Source organism: Triplophysa dalaica, chromosome 16 (genome assembly GCF_015846415.1).
Source record: "Triplophysa dalaica isolate WHDGS20190420 chromosome 16, ASM1584641v1, whole genome shotgun sequence".
NCBI lineage: Eukaryota > Metazoa > Chordata > Actinopteri > Cypriniformes > Nemacheilidae > Triplophysa > Triplophysa dalaica.
Window position 1 is genome coordinate 3145130 of NC_079557.1, and position 17817 is coordinate 3162946.

At 40.2% G+C, this 17817-nt stretch overlaps 1 protein-coding gene across 6 annotated transcripts in view; it reads right to left on the bottom strand.

Moving 5' to 3' along the window:
- The window catches only part of psd2 (pleckstrin and Sec7 domain containing 2), a 45265-nt gene that overhangs the window by 7459 nt on the left and 19989 nt on the right, over positions 1–17817 (bottom strand). For 3 of the 6 annotated variants that reach the window (XM_056769128.1, XM_056769127.1, XM_056769129.1), the window contains 6 exons: positions 12718–13178; positions 11355–12086; positions 2772–2966; positions 2605–2685; positions 746–858; positions 173–233 (listed from right to left, as the gene is read on the bottom strand). In XM_056769128.1, coding sequence (XP_056625106.1) covers positions 173–233; positions 746–858; positions 2605–2685; positions 2772–2966; positions 11355–12086; positions 12718–13100 — 1565 coding nt within the window. In that variant the 5' untranslated portion in view covers positions 13101–13178. Of the gene's footprint in view, positions 1–172; positions 234–745; positions 859–2604; positions 2686–2771; positions 2967–11354; positions 12087–12717; positions 13179–13263; positions 17350–17817 lie in introns of those variants that run through there. The other 3 variants (XM_056769130.1, XM_056769131.1, XM_056769133.1) reach the window with 3 other exon arrangements.

A 17817-nucleotide genomic window follows, 5' to 3' on the forward strand; every position in this document is an offset into this window, starting at 1 on the left:
AGCACACAATCCACAACAAAATCAAGTCACTGTATGATGTTTCCTCTTCCTGTAACGGCATAAATCACTAACCACCACAGAGACTTGTGAATTCGTTTAAGCGTTCACATACATGTTTGGGTTCCATTTCTTTGAGCAACGCATTAGCATGTTTAACAGGTGCTGAATACATACGTGTCCATGCAGGTCTGTGTTCAGAAGCATAAGCGCACAGGTTAGTGTATGAGCGCCATCTGTTAAAAAAAACAAATCCATGAAAATACTGTACAGCGCTGCCTATGCAGACAAAGCTGTTAGCTAAGGAAACATGCCTTACAAAATACCAATTTTTGAGAAAAATTCAAAGGCAGCGGAGACGGCAATCCCAGAACGCATTGCAATGAGCTTCATGAAAGAAATCAAGATGACCAAAAAAATGCTCATCATACATATCATTTATAGTTAAATGCATATAATCTAATTGAATGATTTAAGATGCATGATTTTTTATGATTATTCATTTTTTAATTCCAATTCATGAACGACTCTATTTAGGTACAGAATAGACAGCGAGGCAGCTCAGATGTTGAAACATGTCTGTACTTGTAATTCCCTTAATTTTAACGGTTCAGAAATGTAGCAGAAATGTTCGTCATCGAGTTTTTAGTATATTATTTGTGTTGTATCATTGTGTACTGTACATCAACATCTGAGCTAAGCAGTGAAGGGTCAATCTACAGAAATGCACAATGTTTTTAATACTTGCCCTCTGAAGTGAGCTCCTCTGGGTTACATCGGCAGAAGCGTTTGGAGAAGTGAACCAGCACACGCTCTCTCTCCTGTGTCTCTCCCATCAGCGGAAACGCCATCAAGAAGTTCCTGCAATCAGTCAGTCAATGCCCAGGATCATACAGGTGTACAGAGAGAATGCATAATGCAAATATTTAGCATTAAAGCATTTTATTTACAAATAAACAGCAATCTACTTTTCTAGAACAATTTCTAGAATTTGGTTCTTTTTCGGCTGTTGAAACACCTCAACGGTAAAACTGAAATTGTGGACTACCCAACACTCCAAACCAATACCTTTTCTTACAATTACTTACAGTTTTAAACGATGTAAAACTTCATCTTAGTTTATACGTTTTTTTATCGATCCATAATTTTGTCAGACACCTGTTCCTACAGTAGTTCATTAAAAACTTGACTGCAACTCGATTAAACTGAACTACACTTTAAAAACCAAAGCAGGAATGACACGAATGTCTATATTTATTCATTGAGTTATTTATTTACTCGTATCCAAAGTTTCACACAAATATGGAACATTATACAGACTTGATCCTAAACATAGTGATTTGAAACACAATGATGCATAGTGTGCATGGCTATGGTAGGATTGTGGTTATGTATTTGTGTCGAGTGTTTCAGGCTTTAATCTTGAACAACTCTCACTTCTCTAAAAAAGTGCTCAAAGAAGAACAGAAACTCAATAGAAACCATCACACAAAATCTTTTGGTTTCCATTTAAATACCATAATAGACCGATAGCTTTTTCCATTAGAACCACTGCATTCCTTGTTGCAGTGTTTTTTTAGGCATTCAACCAATAGGTTTTAAGGAACAGTTCACCCACTCACCGTTCGGTTGCTCCAAAACCTGTATTCATTTATTTTGTTCTGATGAACACAGAGAGAGATATTTGGTGATATTTGATAACAGTTCTTGGCCACCATTGACTACCATAGAGGAAAAATGACAATGGTAGTCAAAAGTGCCCCAGAACAGTTTGCTTTCCTTAATTCTTTAAAATATCTTCTTTTGTGTCCCCAATGAACCATATAGTCAAAGGTTCTTAAAATAATCATTTTTTTTTACCTTTTCATAGTCTAAAGAACATTTTTCCAAAAGAACAGAAGTATTTTTATCTATTGTATTTTTATCAACACTGCATAACATTTACATTTACATTTAGTCATTTGGCAGACGCTTTTATCCAAAGCGACTTACAGTGCACTTACAGGGACAATCCCCCTGGAGCAACATGGAGTAAAGTGTCTTGCTCATGGACACACTGGTGGTGGCTGCTGGGATAGAACCAGCAACCTTTGATTTACCAGTTCAGTGGTTTAACCCACTAGACCACCATCTCCATCTCCATCGCATAACCGTAGCTCGTACCTTCTGTGCAGTGCAGGTACTTGTGTTAGTTCTTTCTGTATTTTTTCCCCGTTTCGAAAGTTATAAATGACATTGAGACACACACGTGACATGTTTAAGTGGAAATCTATTTTCATTATAAGAAGTCTTCTCTTTACTACTGCTCAACCACAGTAACAAGGAAGCAACGTCGTATTGTTTTCAAAAACTTCCTGTTTTCAGTTTGTGGAACTGTAACACTGGGTCAACCAAACGCAATGCAATAAAGTCATTTTTTCCCTGACACCTGTCTTCTTTTATTTATTTAGACATGCCCATAGTGAAATCTGATTGGTCTAAATTCCCACTCCACAAAGCTGTATGTTTTTCTATTCGATCATGATTATAATGAAAGACTAATATGTGAATAAAACACAAACTGTGACATTTTCAACAATCATGATTGTATTTTTAAACAGGTCTTACCTCAGTGCTCTATCTAAGGACATTCCTGTGAAGTCAAAGAAGCTCAGATACTCTGAGGCTACCAACTGGCTAAATTCATTACTGCAAGAGAAAGAGAACAAAAGGATTGTGGGTGTGAAGGAGAACAATATTTCATTTCCTTGCACATAGGGTACTCAGACACTCACTTTTTGCCCAGGTGTCGGGCAACGTCATAGCGCTTGAATCCCTCCAGGTAAAACAGTCGCTTAGCCAATCGTTTGGCAGCATCCGCGTCGACGCGGCAACCGTTGGCGAGTGTGTCTGTGCTGCTGCTCTCCAGCGTCTCCACGCTGCCCAACTCTGAGTCCGAGTCGCACAGCACATCTGTGAAGTTGGCATCGCTGTGGAAACACATACGGAAGAGAAAGCCATCAACGTTCGGATAAAAAATACTGAAACCTGCTTCTGATAAACCAGCTATAAACACAACTTTTTCCCATCACATTGATCACGTCTGCCATATTTATTTCTGTGCACAATTACGCTATTGAAATGAGCATCCAATAAGAGCCATTAAGATCCTCCTATTCATATCTGAATTAGCACTAGCTCACGTCTAGCAAAAAGCATCTTGAGAGAAAAACTCAATCTCCATTCCTGCTGAGATACAGCAAATCTCATTCAACAAATTAAAATCTTGACGTGTACAATTACTGCAAAGGAGGTAAGAGGCGCATTAGATCGTTCTTTAAATGAAGATGTAATTTGGGATGAGGGGTTTTACCGGCGACTGCTTTTCCCCAGAGATGGCCGACCTGGAGTCAGCCAGTCAGACGATTACTGAAGTGACAGACGTAAAGCTTTTGATTTTATCTATTCATGAATTTCTGTCTGGTTATGTTGCACAGCAAAAATGCGCACATGCAAAAAGTCCCATATAGCTGTGCTGAACTGTCATTGTCATAACAGTGCAAAAGTAGAATATTCACTCAAAATGATGGTGTCACCACTCTGCAAGCAGACACAGACGAGACACATATTGCAAATGCAGATGGCATACGCTTACTGGTCAACAGTTTCGTTTCGATGTGTGTCCGCAGCCTTCGGAATAAATTACGGCTGTCGTTTTCATCGCGGATGAGTCAATTTTTTTTGCATAATTTCATTAGCACAATTGCATTAGTGCCAAACTCGATAAGGAACGGTAATGTGTTGCCATGGTGCCAGCGGAATCCGATGTACCATGAGGGGAGAGAGGGGTGTAATTTGTGTCCCTCCCAAAGCAGATGTCCCCTTCATCAGCATTACCCACAATGCCCTAGAAAAGCCTCACACATAGAATAGAGTGAGCAGTCGGGACAAAAACACAAATATGCAAATTCTGCGACTGTATTTCAGTACATTAATGGTACGTTACTAGTTACTAGACAGTTATGTGGATGGTTTGGGCATGCATACATAAATATTTACAAATCTGTCTCTGTCTGTCTATCTATCTGTCTATCTATCTATCTAGAGAGAGATACAGTTGCACAGAAAAAATAATTAAAAAAAAATGTTTTTTTTCTGAATTACGTCTTTTTTATTTCATTCTATTAACTACTTAAAACATTTCTCCATATTGTGAACAGATTGTGTCTTATTTACAAAATAAATTAAATGGGGACAAATTGGTCAAAATAACCAAAAGGGCAATGTTTGCAGATCATGAATACTGCAAAGAAAAATGTATGTATGTTTAAACAACACAATACTAATGTTTTTACATGTCATGTCAGGGTGAGTTCAAAAATGGATATATAATTCAAAAAATTGAGTCTCTGCATTCTCTCTGTGTTTACATTAATGTTGGGTGACTATTTGCCATTTTTTAGCTATGTTTCTGTTGAAATTCAAAAGACACTGGTTTGGATGAATTGCCACAATACAATTCAACATAATAGACAAATAGAGAGAGAGAGATCCATAAACACAACAGTAAAATCTGAAGAGATTAAAGTCTGAGTAAAGTCATCACAATTCAGATTTGACAATCGTCTTATCCCTCTTCCTGTGAATCAAAACACTCAGTGAATCATAACAACTTTAATTCACACTTTCAGGTACAGGAGCACACTGACCCACACACAACAAGTGTGAGTTACAGCGAGAGCCTATGACTGGTCTAAAGCTCCTGACTGATTCATTCAGCGCTCACGTGTCACCCAGCTGGCCGTTTGAATAGTCATAACTTCAAAGGTCATGTGCACATAATGACAGAACAAACCCATATTGGGAAGCGATACGTCTCCCCATCTGTCTTTCAAGTGCTGTGATCAATACCGATGATTTATTGAGTAGATTTGTGTTTTAAAAGAACCGGAGTGGGTACGGCAGGTTACACGACCTGATGAGATATTATACCGAATATAGAAATGATTTCAGATAAAGTACCATGCTATTGTATATATATATATGCGTTATTTAGTTAGTCTACGGTTTAAACACATGCACCATTATAATAACATGGTATTCTTTGAAGTAGCTCAGAGTACCATGGTAAAATGGTATTTGTATCATTTTCATAGTCAAATACAAAACGTTTAAGATCCAGTGCTTTGGAGAACAGATAGACATTATATTTGTATATTGCAGTGCTAAACGTGGCAGCGTTGATATAAAGTGAAGCCAGCAGGCATGTGTTTGTATGGACAGGCAGGAGATTAAACATGAGACATGCCAGTACCTCTGTGTCTCCGCCTGCGCTGGTGCTGTCGGCGGAGGGTGTGTTGGACGAACAGTGAGTGAGGTGTGAAGGTGTTAGCGCGTCATTATCAGTGTGCCAAAAATACAAATCCTGCTTTATAAGTGAATGTGTGTTTTCTTGCTGTAATACATAAAACGCTCTTGTGACACAGATGTGTTTCTTTTAGATTAGATAAGACTATGCCATGAAAAGTTTTTCAGTTACAATTTGGAAACAAAAACGTATTTTATCTGTGCCTTTGCCTCTCTCTCTCGGTCACAGAAATGCCCCTCAGGCTATAAGTTTATAATCTTTTCTGACCAAGAAAAGAATTGACAGTTTAATATCAAGCAGGATAAGGTTGTAACAGTGTGCCTCAGGAAAGAAGAAAGCGAGTGGAATAAAGAGCAACGACCTTGACCATCTGCAGACATGCACACACACCAGAAGTGTAAAAGCACACTAAAATCAGAACACATCACCGTTTATGCATTTAGGCACACACTATTAACCAAAATGTTACAATGTACTGAACATGCATAGAAAACACATCTACTCGTCACCGTAAAAAGCTGACCCCTAAAATCAGTTTGTCTGTGTAATGGGGTCAAGGAAGTCTTGACATATTAAACAAGATAATCCAGATGAAGCACTTCGAGCACACCCCTGACAAAAAGGTTATAGATCATGAAATGAAAGTAAAACAAAGAGTTATCTTCAAATATAAACAAATTTCAGCCAAAGGAATAATGGATTTCCTGACAGAAATTACACTTTGAAAGGTGGTAACATTGAAAATGTAACCTTAATGAATAAAATAATAATTCATTACGGGAAACTCATCAACCAACAACCAAATCACATATAATCCTTAAAAATACTATTTAACTATATAATTCGAGGAAAAAATATAATGATATGATTATAAACCCGACTAAACTAGCTAATGCAGATGCGAACAAGTTTCACATTAGAAACCTGACAAAACATTTTACAGTTGCAGGATTTCCTTTATTGTAAGCATTTTAAGTCAAATAAAGCATCTTAGAAGATCTAGAGAACTTACAGAAGTCCCAGAAGAAAATCAAAATGAACATCATATTCTTCCTTCCACATCTTTCACCGGAGATCAGGCATCAATCCCGCGCGTCGCGAGACATGTTCGGGAGGAAAAGAGCCGGTCAAATCCATTCGCCTTCGGGCGGTGCGCGCATTGGGTATCCGTGTTTCCCCAAAGATATAAGTTTTCAATGTCCCTTCGGCAAAAAGGGGCGTTATGGCGATATGTGTCACTGCGTGTCGTTCGCGTTCGTCGACAAATCAAAGTTTTCTGACGCGACTCATTCAAGCGGAATTTCTGTGCGCATTTGGCTACGGCGGTTTTTTGCGCGAAGCGCTACCCAGTCTGAAGTTCTTAAAAGTCGGAACAGAAGAGGAAATGGGCGGAGAGAGTCGCTCTGGGTGGATAGGATTACTCAATGAGTCCTGCCTGGGCAACATTTCCATATTTCCGACGAAGTGCCGATCTGGAGCGGAGCCCGAGTGCGCCAAGGCCTTTGACCAGACCCTTCAACATCTGCAGCGCCTATTATTAGAGTTCTGCATCCCGCTGATTCCCGCTGATTTACTGTCAAGCTGATTTAACATTTATTCTTTATTTACTAAAAACAAATGTTAAAAACTAACATAAAAAACGTAGTAACTATTCTATGGAAAAATTTTCACTTAAAAAATGTCCAGTTTATCTAATGGAACTACGATTTAGGACAGGGACCAGTAGGAATAAAGCTGTCTTGGGTTAGTGTAGTCTGGAATCTGAAGCCATAACATGTTTGTCCCCTTGTCTCCAAACAGAAGGTGATTCAGTTCAATATCGGTTATAATTGGTTACAATGATCATTACAGTTGGGCATACAATCCGAGCTAATCACCTTTTCCTCTTCTCTCTCACATATACACACACAAATGAAAGCAAATGCATCTGAACTATACTACAAAAATATTAAAAGATTATAAGAATTCCTGGAACGACTGTTTAGATGAATACTTTCATTTGCAAGGTAAACCGTCATGGTTTTCCAGAGCTTATTTTTCACCTTCAGTCACTTTAAGCTGTCGAGAAACAAGCAGATCCAAAGTGTCAGACAGAGCCAACTATAGACCAACTCAGTGAAGACAGATTTCTCTGTGACACGGTCCTGTGAGGATTTAACAGCACACAAAGACCCGTCATGATTTATTCTGACACACATATGTGTGGACAGACGCACACTCACTATCTCAGTTCTATACATTTTCTGCGTCTCCCTGACATCCTTTACGACAGCCGATGTCTCCACGGAGACGAGAAAGATGTCTCCACAGAGGTGCTTGTCTTGCTCTTCTAATGGCTCAGCAGAGTCTCACACTCGGCTCAGGCAAGCTGAGGGGATCCACACCATAAAGAGGATTTTTCATTTAGCCAGCATTTACCTAAAAAGCTTACTTGACATATTTTGCCTATTTTGCTGTGTATCTATAAAAAAACCAAAATGTGTAAAGTGTGGGCTTTGTCCCAAAAGGTAGTGAGCTGCATACGTAGCCAGCATTTAAAGGCATTGTGGATGCACTCTCAAAGCGAAGGGTGCTTTAAAAAAATAAAGCCTTTAAGGACATCTTAAATCAAAGGTTAAGGCAACATTGCATGCATTTTAAACTGATAGAACTCACAATGCACTGCTATAAGATCAGAAAGATCAAAAAAAAAAATGAGTTGGCAAAGGGAGAAAAATACTTTTAATTGGACAAATTCCCCCCAAATAATTGTAAACCGACTTGCAGTAATAGAGTCCAGATAGTTATTATGAGATGTAAGCATCAAAACCTGCAAATGTAACATAGTTAACAGTGTTTATTTCACACAAGCAAAATGCCTCTCTGTGTTGATCAAGAAAAAACAAAGACTGGCTTTCCTTTGTTCTGTTAAAGTTTGTGTGTGTATGTGCAATATGCACCTCAACCAGTGTGTGTAGGTGTCAGAGAGAGAGAGAGAGAGAGAGATTGTGTCTGCGTGTGTGACGCTTCTCTCTGCATCCTGTAGGGATAATAATCAGTTAGACAACACACAACCACTGCTCCTACTCACCAGGATGAAGCGGATGCAGACAGGAAGTTGTGTGTGTGTGTGTGTTGGGGGTGTATATGAGTGTGTGTTTGTGAGCATGGGTGTGTGTGACAGAGATAGATAAAGAAAGAGATTCAGAGTGTCTGATAAAGAGAATAAATGAGGTTGTTTCTTTGTGTGAATAGGTGCCGTTTCAGAGAAGGCGGGGTGGATGAGATGGGGTCCAGGGGTGGGGATGTGGGTTGCTGTGGGTATGCAGCCAAAAGCCAAATGGGTGAAAAATACAAATAAGCAACTGCTAGTATCATGCAATATTAAATCAGCCTGTGAGAAAAAGGGTTCTGGAGATTTTCTAAAGCTGAAATCTGTTTTATCTTGCAATGCCTTGGCAAAATGCCTAAAATAATCATTTGAAACATAATCATCATCGGTTTTGGCTAAAAATAGGTTTTAAACAGTTTTATTTGACTAGTAAGAAACTTAGCATCTTTAACTGACTTTCACCTGACATGCTAGCTAAACTGAGGCCGATTTGATATTTTTTAACGGGGCCATATCATTTGATATCATAAATAATATTAGTAACACTAACGCAATTTCATGATAAAGACGACAAAGCAACAAACAGAACACCCTGAACATGTTCATTTATCTAATAAGTCGATTAAAGTGGGATGTGATTCTGAGGGGGGGTTGAATCTTGCATGACACCATCAAACGCATAGACATCCATCACATTTCATGTTGCATATTGATTGGTTGTGTAAAGCAGTCTGGATTGACGGATCAATCACAGCTTCACATTTATCTCAACAAGGGCTAATGAACCATGAACATTCTGAAAATACAGAAACTGTTTATTGAAAATCATTGCTATTCAAGATAAAAGCTTTCAGACGCATACTTATGCAATGCAAGGAAGGCATTAAACAACCGAGGAATTGAATTCCACAGTAAAAACTAATTTAATATGAATAAAGTTAAGCAAAGTTTAGCTTAAGATCCCAATGAAAGCCCAAGTTTTGTGGCTTCAGGTCTATATCATTTGAGCAACGATGTATCCACACACTAAAAACTAAGGATTAAGAATTTCATAATTAACCGTCTATCTGTATGCTACTGCATCACCAAACATTAAAACGATTTGTCACTTTCTAAGCTGCGATCTTTAACTTTGGTCAATATGTTGACATCTTTTTTGTAAAGATACAATTCCAGGTGTCTTCACATATTTATCTTGATGTTAAGTCAAATGACAACAAACTGACATTTCTCACAAAATGATGTACGACAGCTCAAAATATAAATCATTATTATAAGATAAATGTTGGGAATCGGGTAAGGTGTCAGTTTTGTACCCAATTATTTGTATTATACTTAACTCTAAATAATGCTAGGCTAGGTTATTTTCAACCCAACGTTAGAAAAGGGTCAAAAAGGGAAGAACACAACCTTTGGTTTGTAACTTAACCTTCCTATGGTAGGCTGGGATGTTTGACTCATTTTGGGTCAAATATAAACCATTTTCTGAGTTAAACGACTGGGTTCTGATTTGATCCAACCCTGGGTTGAAAAAACCCCAGCATTTTTTAGTTTGAGCTGTTGGGCCAGATTTAACATAAAAAGTGGATTGCAGCTTTATGCTTTCCAAACATGGTCACCATGAACTGTTGTAGCTTTCCATAAAATACAAATGGGACTGGAATGACATGAGGGTGAATAAATGTATACAATTTGAAACTTTCCTTTAAAGATTCCCGTTTAAATCTCCTATGACAGACTTACAGACATTCAACTGCACATTTTCTTTTTCCCACAGTGGCAACATCAGTCACCTTAATGGACAACCTCTCAACAACTCGCTAGGATAATGCTGGTTGTGAATATGGTAATTAACACCATATGCCGCTCTTTCCCTTCAGTAGACACACAGACAACCCTCATTCCGCTCTGCAAGTTTACCAGCCAAACATGTATAGCCCCCATGCCACTCCAATAGATCAAACAACTGCTAATGAACAGCATAAGTGGCAAGCATAGTGTTACCAGCCTCAGGAAGACTACAGGCTAAGGATGTTAGCCGCTAAAGCTGAGAATGGGGGGTACTTTAATGAATAGCGTTTTATGCATTCGACAAAAAGGTCAACTGCAAATGTTCTAATGTCCGTTTTAGTCAATGAAAAGCATGATGGTCGCTAGAAATGATATAGAGGAACGCTAAGGGTAATGTGTTGCCCAGACAAGCGGCGCTTGAATAAGCACAGAGTGACTGAAATCTAGAGCAAGGCTCTCGTTGTTCAATGAAAGCCAAAGTCGATGATGTCACCGCCTAAAAACAATGCCTCATTCAGCCGCACTGGGGGTCAGGAAGCTGCGGGTCATTTAAAACTGGGGAAGAAAAACGACAACATCTGCTGCTGCTTGCAGTCCAGATGGATGCAGTAAGAGAGTGAGAGATCTAAACGGACGGCAGCTATATTAGACCTATCCTTCATTGGCTCCCAGAGGTGGAAATCTTTCCTCTTGGATATTGCCTCAAAGTCAAATCTTTGCAATATCAAGAAGTTTCCAGTCGGCTGGGCCACAGTTTGATTCTCCCTTCAAGTACAGGATAAAAAACAGCCTCATCAAATAATGTCTTGCTGCTCTCCTAAATGGGCTAATTTCAATGCAGTTTCTCTGTCAGATGGTACGACCTGCCATATGCCCCATCAGTGCAACTATTTGCAAACAGTCATTGAGATGCGGACTTAGATCTTTACTCCTTAATTCCAGATGTGCTTTTGTCTGGGTTGGAAAAAAAAGGGGTACTAGTGACTCACTAGTTCGGAACAGGATTCTGCAAAATCACACAAAGTTAGTAACTAGGACCTCATGCCATCTGCTGGGGAAACTCTGGGAAAACTAAGCAGGACATGGAGCTAGCATATGAGTGACCAAGATGAGACTTTGCATTCTTACCTTACAGAGTTTGGAATAGTTTCCCCGCTCTCTCCATTTCCAGGCAGCTCAATGTGGAATCCATTAGGGATGTTCCTTTGTGCCGGCTGGCTCAAGACATTTTCCGACCTGCTTCCTGGTATGGTGGTTCGTAGCGGACTTGCAGAGCTGGCTCCATCCCTGCCTCTCTCCCTTGTCGCATCCGTCCCCACCTCTGCCTCCCACTCCTGGTTCTCGGACCCTTCCTGCACAGTCTCCAGCTCTAGTTCTGGAGGTTCAGGGCCTAGTAGAGCCCTCTGCTGGATGAGAGGGGTGAGCGGTGCCTCGAAGCTAACGCAGCTGTCCGTCTCGTCTGTGAGTGACAACACATCCAGAGAATCCAGACTGCTGTAGCAAGTCCCACCTCGCAGGAGCTCTGACTCGACAATTCGCTCGAATGTTGAGCTAAAGCCGTCCTTGCCTTCTTTTGTCCCGTCGTACTCTTCCTCTCCCTCGTCTTCCTCCTCCTCCTCAAGGGCCGTTGTCTTGTCGACCTGCTCAACAATGCACTCAAACGTCGAGCTGAAACTGTCCCGATTGTGTCTCTCCCTCTGATTCCCTCCTTCCTCGTCCTCTACCTCGACGTCCGCTTCTTCCACAGAGAGCTCAAATGTGGAGCTGAAGGTGTCTAGATTCCCTTGTCCTGAGGGTTCTACGACGATCCCTTCCTCGTCCTCCTGGCCTTCGCTGTCTTCCTCAGTCCCGTTCTCTAGCCTGCAGTAATACGGACATCAGTGAATGCATTCATCAACCTCTTGAAATAGATACACAACACAAGAAGCCCTGATACACCTGGTTAGAGTCCCGGTTCTATGCTCAAATGCTTTTGGCTAGCTGGCATGCGCGATGCCTGTTCCTATCTTTAGTCGAGCTGCTGTCACAGTTTTTCATCGCGACTGCAGTGGTGGAGTCCCAACAGAGAAGAGCATCATTCAGGACAGATCCCCTGCTACATGCGCTCTTAAAATACCTCCCCACCGCCATTGTAACATGCGTGTCACATCATTTATGAGACCTGACACTGACGGTCTGCAAACCTAGTAACATTAATCTTTCAATATTTGAAACACATGCAGGACATGATAAGCCCAGCAACTGAGTAAATCACTCTAATTTTACAATGAAAAATGGCAGTCGTGTCTTTTGTTGATTATTTGGCAGACCTTTCCACCTACTTTCTAGCTGCGTGAGTCAGTCCAACAATGCTTGTGAATTACAATGTGATATAAAAGGGACTTTCACAACAAGCTCTTACTATTTTGTGTATCCTACATTGGCTTGCATCATTAACCATGATTTTCTATTTAAGAGTCTGTCATTTGGTAGGTATCATATTATTACTGACCTCAAGAAACACATGGGTTTGGTTGAGCCTTCTGCTGAGCTCTGGGGCAACAGGGTTTGTGTGTCTTCACCTTCACAGATGCTCCTGTTGCCATTTTCAGTCTGAGATTCAGGGCACCTGCCCTCATCTTCCTCCATTTGACTGGATTTTGTATTATTTATATTCTTTTCACAAGTCTCTGATCCCAGCTTAACATCTGCCTCTTCACCCTCCTCACTGTCCACCTGTGTTCCACCCTCCATGTTTTCACCCTTAGGGCAGTCTGTCTCATCTTCCCCCAGCTCAGACTCTCCCTCCTGGACTTGGGCGAGCTCAGGTTCTGGGGCTGTTTCTGAAGGTGGGCTCTCTGTGCGGAGGGGGTCATCCGGCCCCTCCTGACTCATGGTGGCCTCCTCAATCAGGGTGTCCTGACAGTGTGGGGTCGCAGGGTCAGGAACAAAGGAAGGACTGAAATTTCACACCTATTAAAGAAGACAAAATAGAGCATTGAGATGCAGATACAGTTGTGCTTTAAAAATTCTAATTAGAACAAATTTCTAGTTACACCTTTTGAAGAAATCGATCTATGAATGGTTTCCTTTTCTCGGTCTATTGAGCTGGGATGCGAGAAAACATTTCAATAATGAACAACTGCCCACATCTCCAATAGATCTTTGTATATTATACATTTTGTGTTGGAAGCAAATAGTGTACTCCATCATAGGAGCAAATCTGTCTGGCCGGTGTTTAATGGCACAGCTCACTTAACATTATAAGGGACATTAAGCATCCTAAAGACTGAAGCAGTCAGGTGGCAGAATCCTGAAAGTTTAAACAGCGATTCAGACTCCATTACCGGCTGTCATCTCAGTGTTTTATAAGGCCTGCAGAGGTGCATCCCAGTGAGACCGCATTACCTTTGACTCAGCAAACCTCATGCACGACTGATGTTATACATGCTGGCAGTGTGCATGCACTTTTAAAACAACACACATCACAGTGTCATCTGCTGAAGGGGTCAATCTAAATTCTGTTCTGATTATTAACATCTGCTCCGGGGAAACTTTCCGACACTGAGTGGCAAATTCAAGTCAACATGAAACGGCATTCCTAATCCATTTTATTTCTTTAATGTGACATTTCTGAGTAAAAGAAGATATAAGATTAAAAGAACGGTTTGGTGGTGCTACTCTTTATTTCTCTGTAATTAATTGGATCATTAATATGGCGACCCGAATGGAGGCAGATGCTAGTTTGCATTGGAAGGGATGGACTATTTCCTTTCAGGTACTCAACGTTATCAAATAGCTCAGCCTTGAGATGGAGCAAGTTAAGACATTTCGATGAAAGCTTCCAAACATTTTCTTTAGAAATCATGACAAACTGTGCACAGTAAGACCATGAATGTGTCTTAGGACAGAAATAGGGTCTGCTCTGATTTCATGTTGACTTTAAGAATTAGAATAACTCTCATTTTAAATTCTCCTTTGATTCATAGTGACTTCTGTTAAGTGGCACATTATGACGTAACAAAAATCTACCAGATGAATCCAGAATAGACAGAAAGAGCAAGAAAGAAAGGGAAAAGAAGAAAGAGAGGCGGAAAGACAAACACAGACTGGAATGTAAACAGCTCACAACGTTTAAAGAAGATCCTTCTCCTTGGCAAAGTAACAGTCAGGCATTCTTCTGTAAGATGCGAAGCAAAGCTCTGAATTTGTTTTGTGGCACAGACTCTGCTGAGCAATTGAATGCTTTACTCTTATTTAATCAAATCACAATAAACCCAAGATTCCATTACAATAAAGGTCTATAACTCAAAACGGCATAATATTGAGCCGCATATCAAAAATTGTTCATGCTTAACTATAAGAGAAAACATACAATGCATTTCATCAACTGTAATTCTAGTAGATACACATCACAAGATTAAATTATGTCAACAGTGCCAAAAAAACAGTATTAAAACAAGAAACAGATAGTTGCCAATGAATTAGGAAAATAAACTTGAAAGGTTTTTCTAACCTCACTGACCGATATGTTTTCTTGATTAAATCATAAAAAGCCTTTTTTATTTTTTTAAACAAGACCTATATTTATTGGTATAATGCTTCACAAGTAAATATCTCTTCATTCTAAAATGTATTGAAATTTGTACCATAAAACAAGTAAACACACACAAAAAAAAACATACTACGAAATTCCTTTTGTGGTGTCCAGTTCTGCCTTTTTTACATTATTCTAACCTTTACACTCTTTATCTTTTCAAAAGGTTTTTGCTCTCCAAACGCTCCTGATATGGAAATTTTAAAAACGCACACTTTCTGACACCACAGAAAACCTTATGAGATGACATTTAGCAAAGCCGCTCTCAGAGCATTACCTTTGACCTCGGCTCCACATTCAGGATGGGTTACCAAACACGCATGGTTAATGTTTGACATTCTGCCCTGGTGCTTGGTACTCAAAGTCCATCCCAGCTGTGGATGATCTTTCCACATGGAAGTCAAATAAGACTCAGACTCATGAATCCATCACGCACGCACACACATGGGCACAGCTGCAGTAAAGTACCCTGCTGTCACTCAGACAATCCCAGACATCCTCTGTGCCCTGTAACTGCCAGATACCCATAATTCCTGTAGTACCACATGCCAGCGAGCAGTGGGTGTAAGAGTGACTGAGAAATGAAGTCTGCCTATGTCTGTGCGTGTTCATGTAGCTTTATTACATGACTATCTGAAATGCTTGATTCTTATTGGTCTATCGAGGCATTCAGCTGTGAACTATCTTTAAACAATGCTGTATAGCTTATCCCGGAAATGTATGATTCATACAGCCGTGCCTTTATTTTGTATCTTGTTTTCAAATGCAACCTTTTATGTCCACGTTTTTATTTATTTCACTTTAAAAATGCAGGATTGTATCCTAGTTGGGTCAATCATGGACAAACCCAATTTTTGGGTTAAATTAACCTTACCTATAGCTGTCCAAATATGACACAATGATGGGTTGAAGCAACCCAAAACGTTTAAGTGTGTTGGTAAGTGCCTGATTAATAATAAAATGAGTGTAGTTGAGCGACTCGGAGAGCTTCAGTAGAGTCAGCAGAACAGTGGGGCTCTTCACAACGATCAATTCTGTTTAATTACTTTCGCAGGACCTGCCAGTACCCTTCACTCACTTCACTCTATACACTCCATACAAGTCTCCTGTTGGCCTTTAAAAATCACACGCACACAGTTTTACTGTTAAACTCATGAAAGAGACAATGTTCAAATCAACAAAATAATCCACTACTCAATCACTGTCAGCAAAACCTTCAGTACACAGACACACGCAGGGATCTGCCTCCACCTTTTGGCTGTGCTGTGATTTTCACTCTTTTGTGTTCTCTATGTTGGTTTATCTGTCAGTACCTTACCTAATTTTACATTTGTCTTGACTGAATTGAAACAAGGAACCATTTACCAAGGATCCGACGCAGCACGCAGCAGGGGGTTCAACAAGACGCACAAGCAGCAAAAAGGCCATTGAGCTCACCATAAAAAGATCAGCTGTCTAATTGTAACATTAGAGAGATATTTCAACCTGACCGAACCATTTACAGTTAATCTGCTGTCGCAAACTAATCCATAATCTGGTTCCCATTTGTGGCCGAAAAAATGCCTTTAATCAAATGAATTATGTCATGACATGAAAGAGAAAAAGGTCCACAAGTCATGCATGGAGACACTAAGCCTTATTTTATAATAATTGATCTTTTGAAATGTCTTCCTATATGAATCATTGAATAATGTTGTGAACGCATGACTAAAAAGGTCTAATCAGTGCTGCAATGATCCACAACAAAAAGAAGCATTCATACAATTATAATGAAGCTTAATGGAAAAAGCAACTAACGGCATTTGATCTACCCGTCTAGGACTATTAACACAAAAAGAAATCTCTACATGCCAAACATCTCCTCATAGTTCATACAGACTAGAGACTGGACGTCTTCGTGACCCACTAACCCTTTTCAGACACGACATGACAGAGCGGCACATGCACAAGAGCGCGCGCGCAGTCACACATACACAAAAGCACACACACAAAGACTGACCATTACAAACGATCAGAACGCGGTATTTAACTCTCTAGGGAGCTGCAGAGCGCTAAGTAGATTGATGTCCTCTACCTTACCAATATAGCTGTCTGCGTAATGTTGATTTGCCGTGCGTAACGGGACATGAAAATAGAGACTTCAGATGATGGTGCAAGCTATAAATGTGGCCTAAAATATAACTGCATTTTTAATCTCTCTTGACACGTCAGTGATCTTGTTCAGGGGACCACCACCAACTAAACGAGTATGAACAACCGAAGCGTGCGTAACTGTGATTTACATCACCCCGTTCTGTCAATTTCGATGATGTCAAGGTCAAACGTCCTATTGTATCCTGTCACCGTACTACTTTCAGTGTCTTCACTTAAATCATCCCGTGTATATAAATCAAGTTAAACGCACAATCACAGCGGCTTTAAGGTTTAAGACTCTTGCAAAACACGCACGCCCCATTTACCAGGTAGAGAACAAGTGATTATTTTGGGCGTCTTGTCTCGTCTGCCGCAGGCATGTCTAGATGTCTGACGCCTCTATTTCCAACGAATTAATAGCCGAAAGATGCTAACTAAGTTGTACCCACAATAGATCAGGAAACATTGAGATTACAATGCATTGCGACATTTCACCTCATCACTGCGTCTCGCATATATTTCATAAAATCGTGCGTAAACGATGCATTATGTTGCGCTCTGTGCATAAAGCTTGTATTCTATCAGAATGGCCATTTCTTTGCACCTGCTTTGAAATCACATCTCGACGTTCCCCCTTTAACACAGGCTCCGTGTGTTTCACACATACAGTGGTTCCTTGTGTTAAGGCATCGTGGAGTACAACACACACACAGGCTGTAAAGCAGCCATATTATCCCCAGCCTCCCGATGCAGTAACCATGACAACAGGATGGCTGGGAGACACTGCGCTCTCTCAAAGGCTTCGGCTGGTGCTTTCTTCCTTCCAAAATAGACCACAGAAGCTTTTCAAGAGTGCCTCGTTCTCCATATAAAACAGAAGGA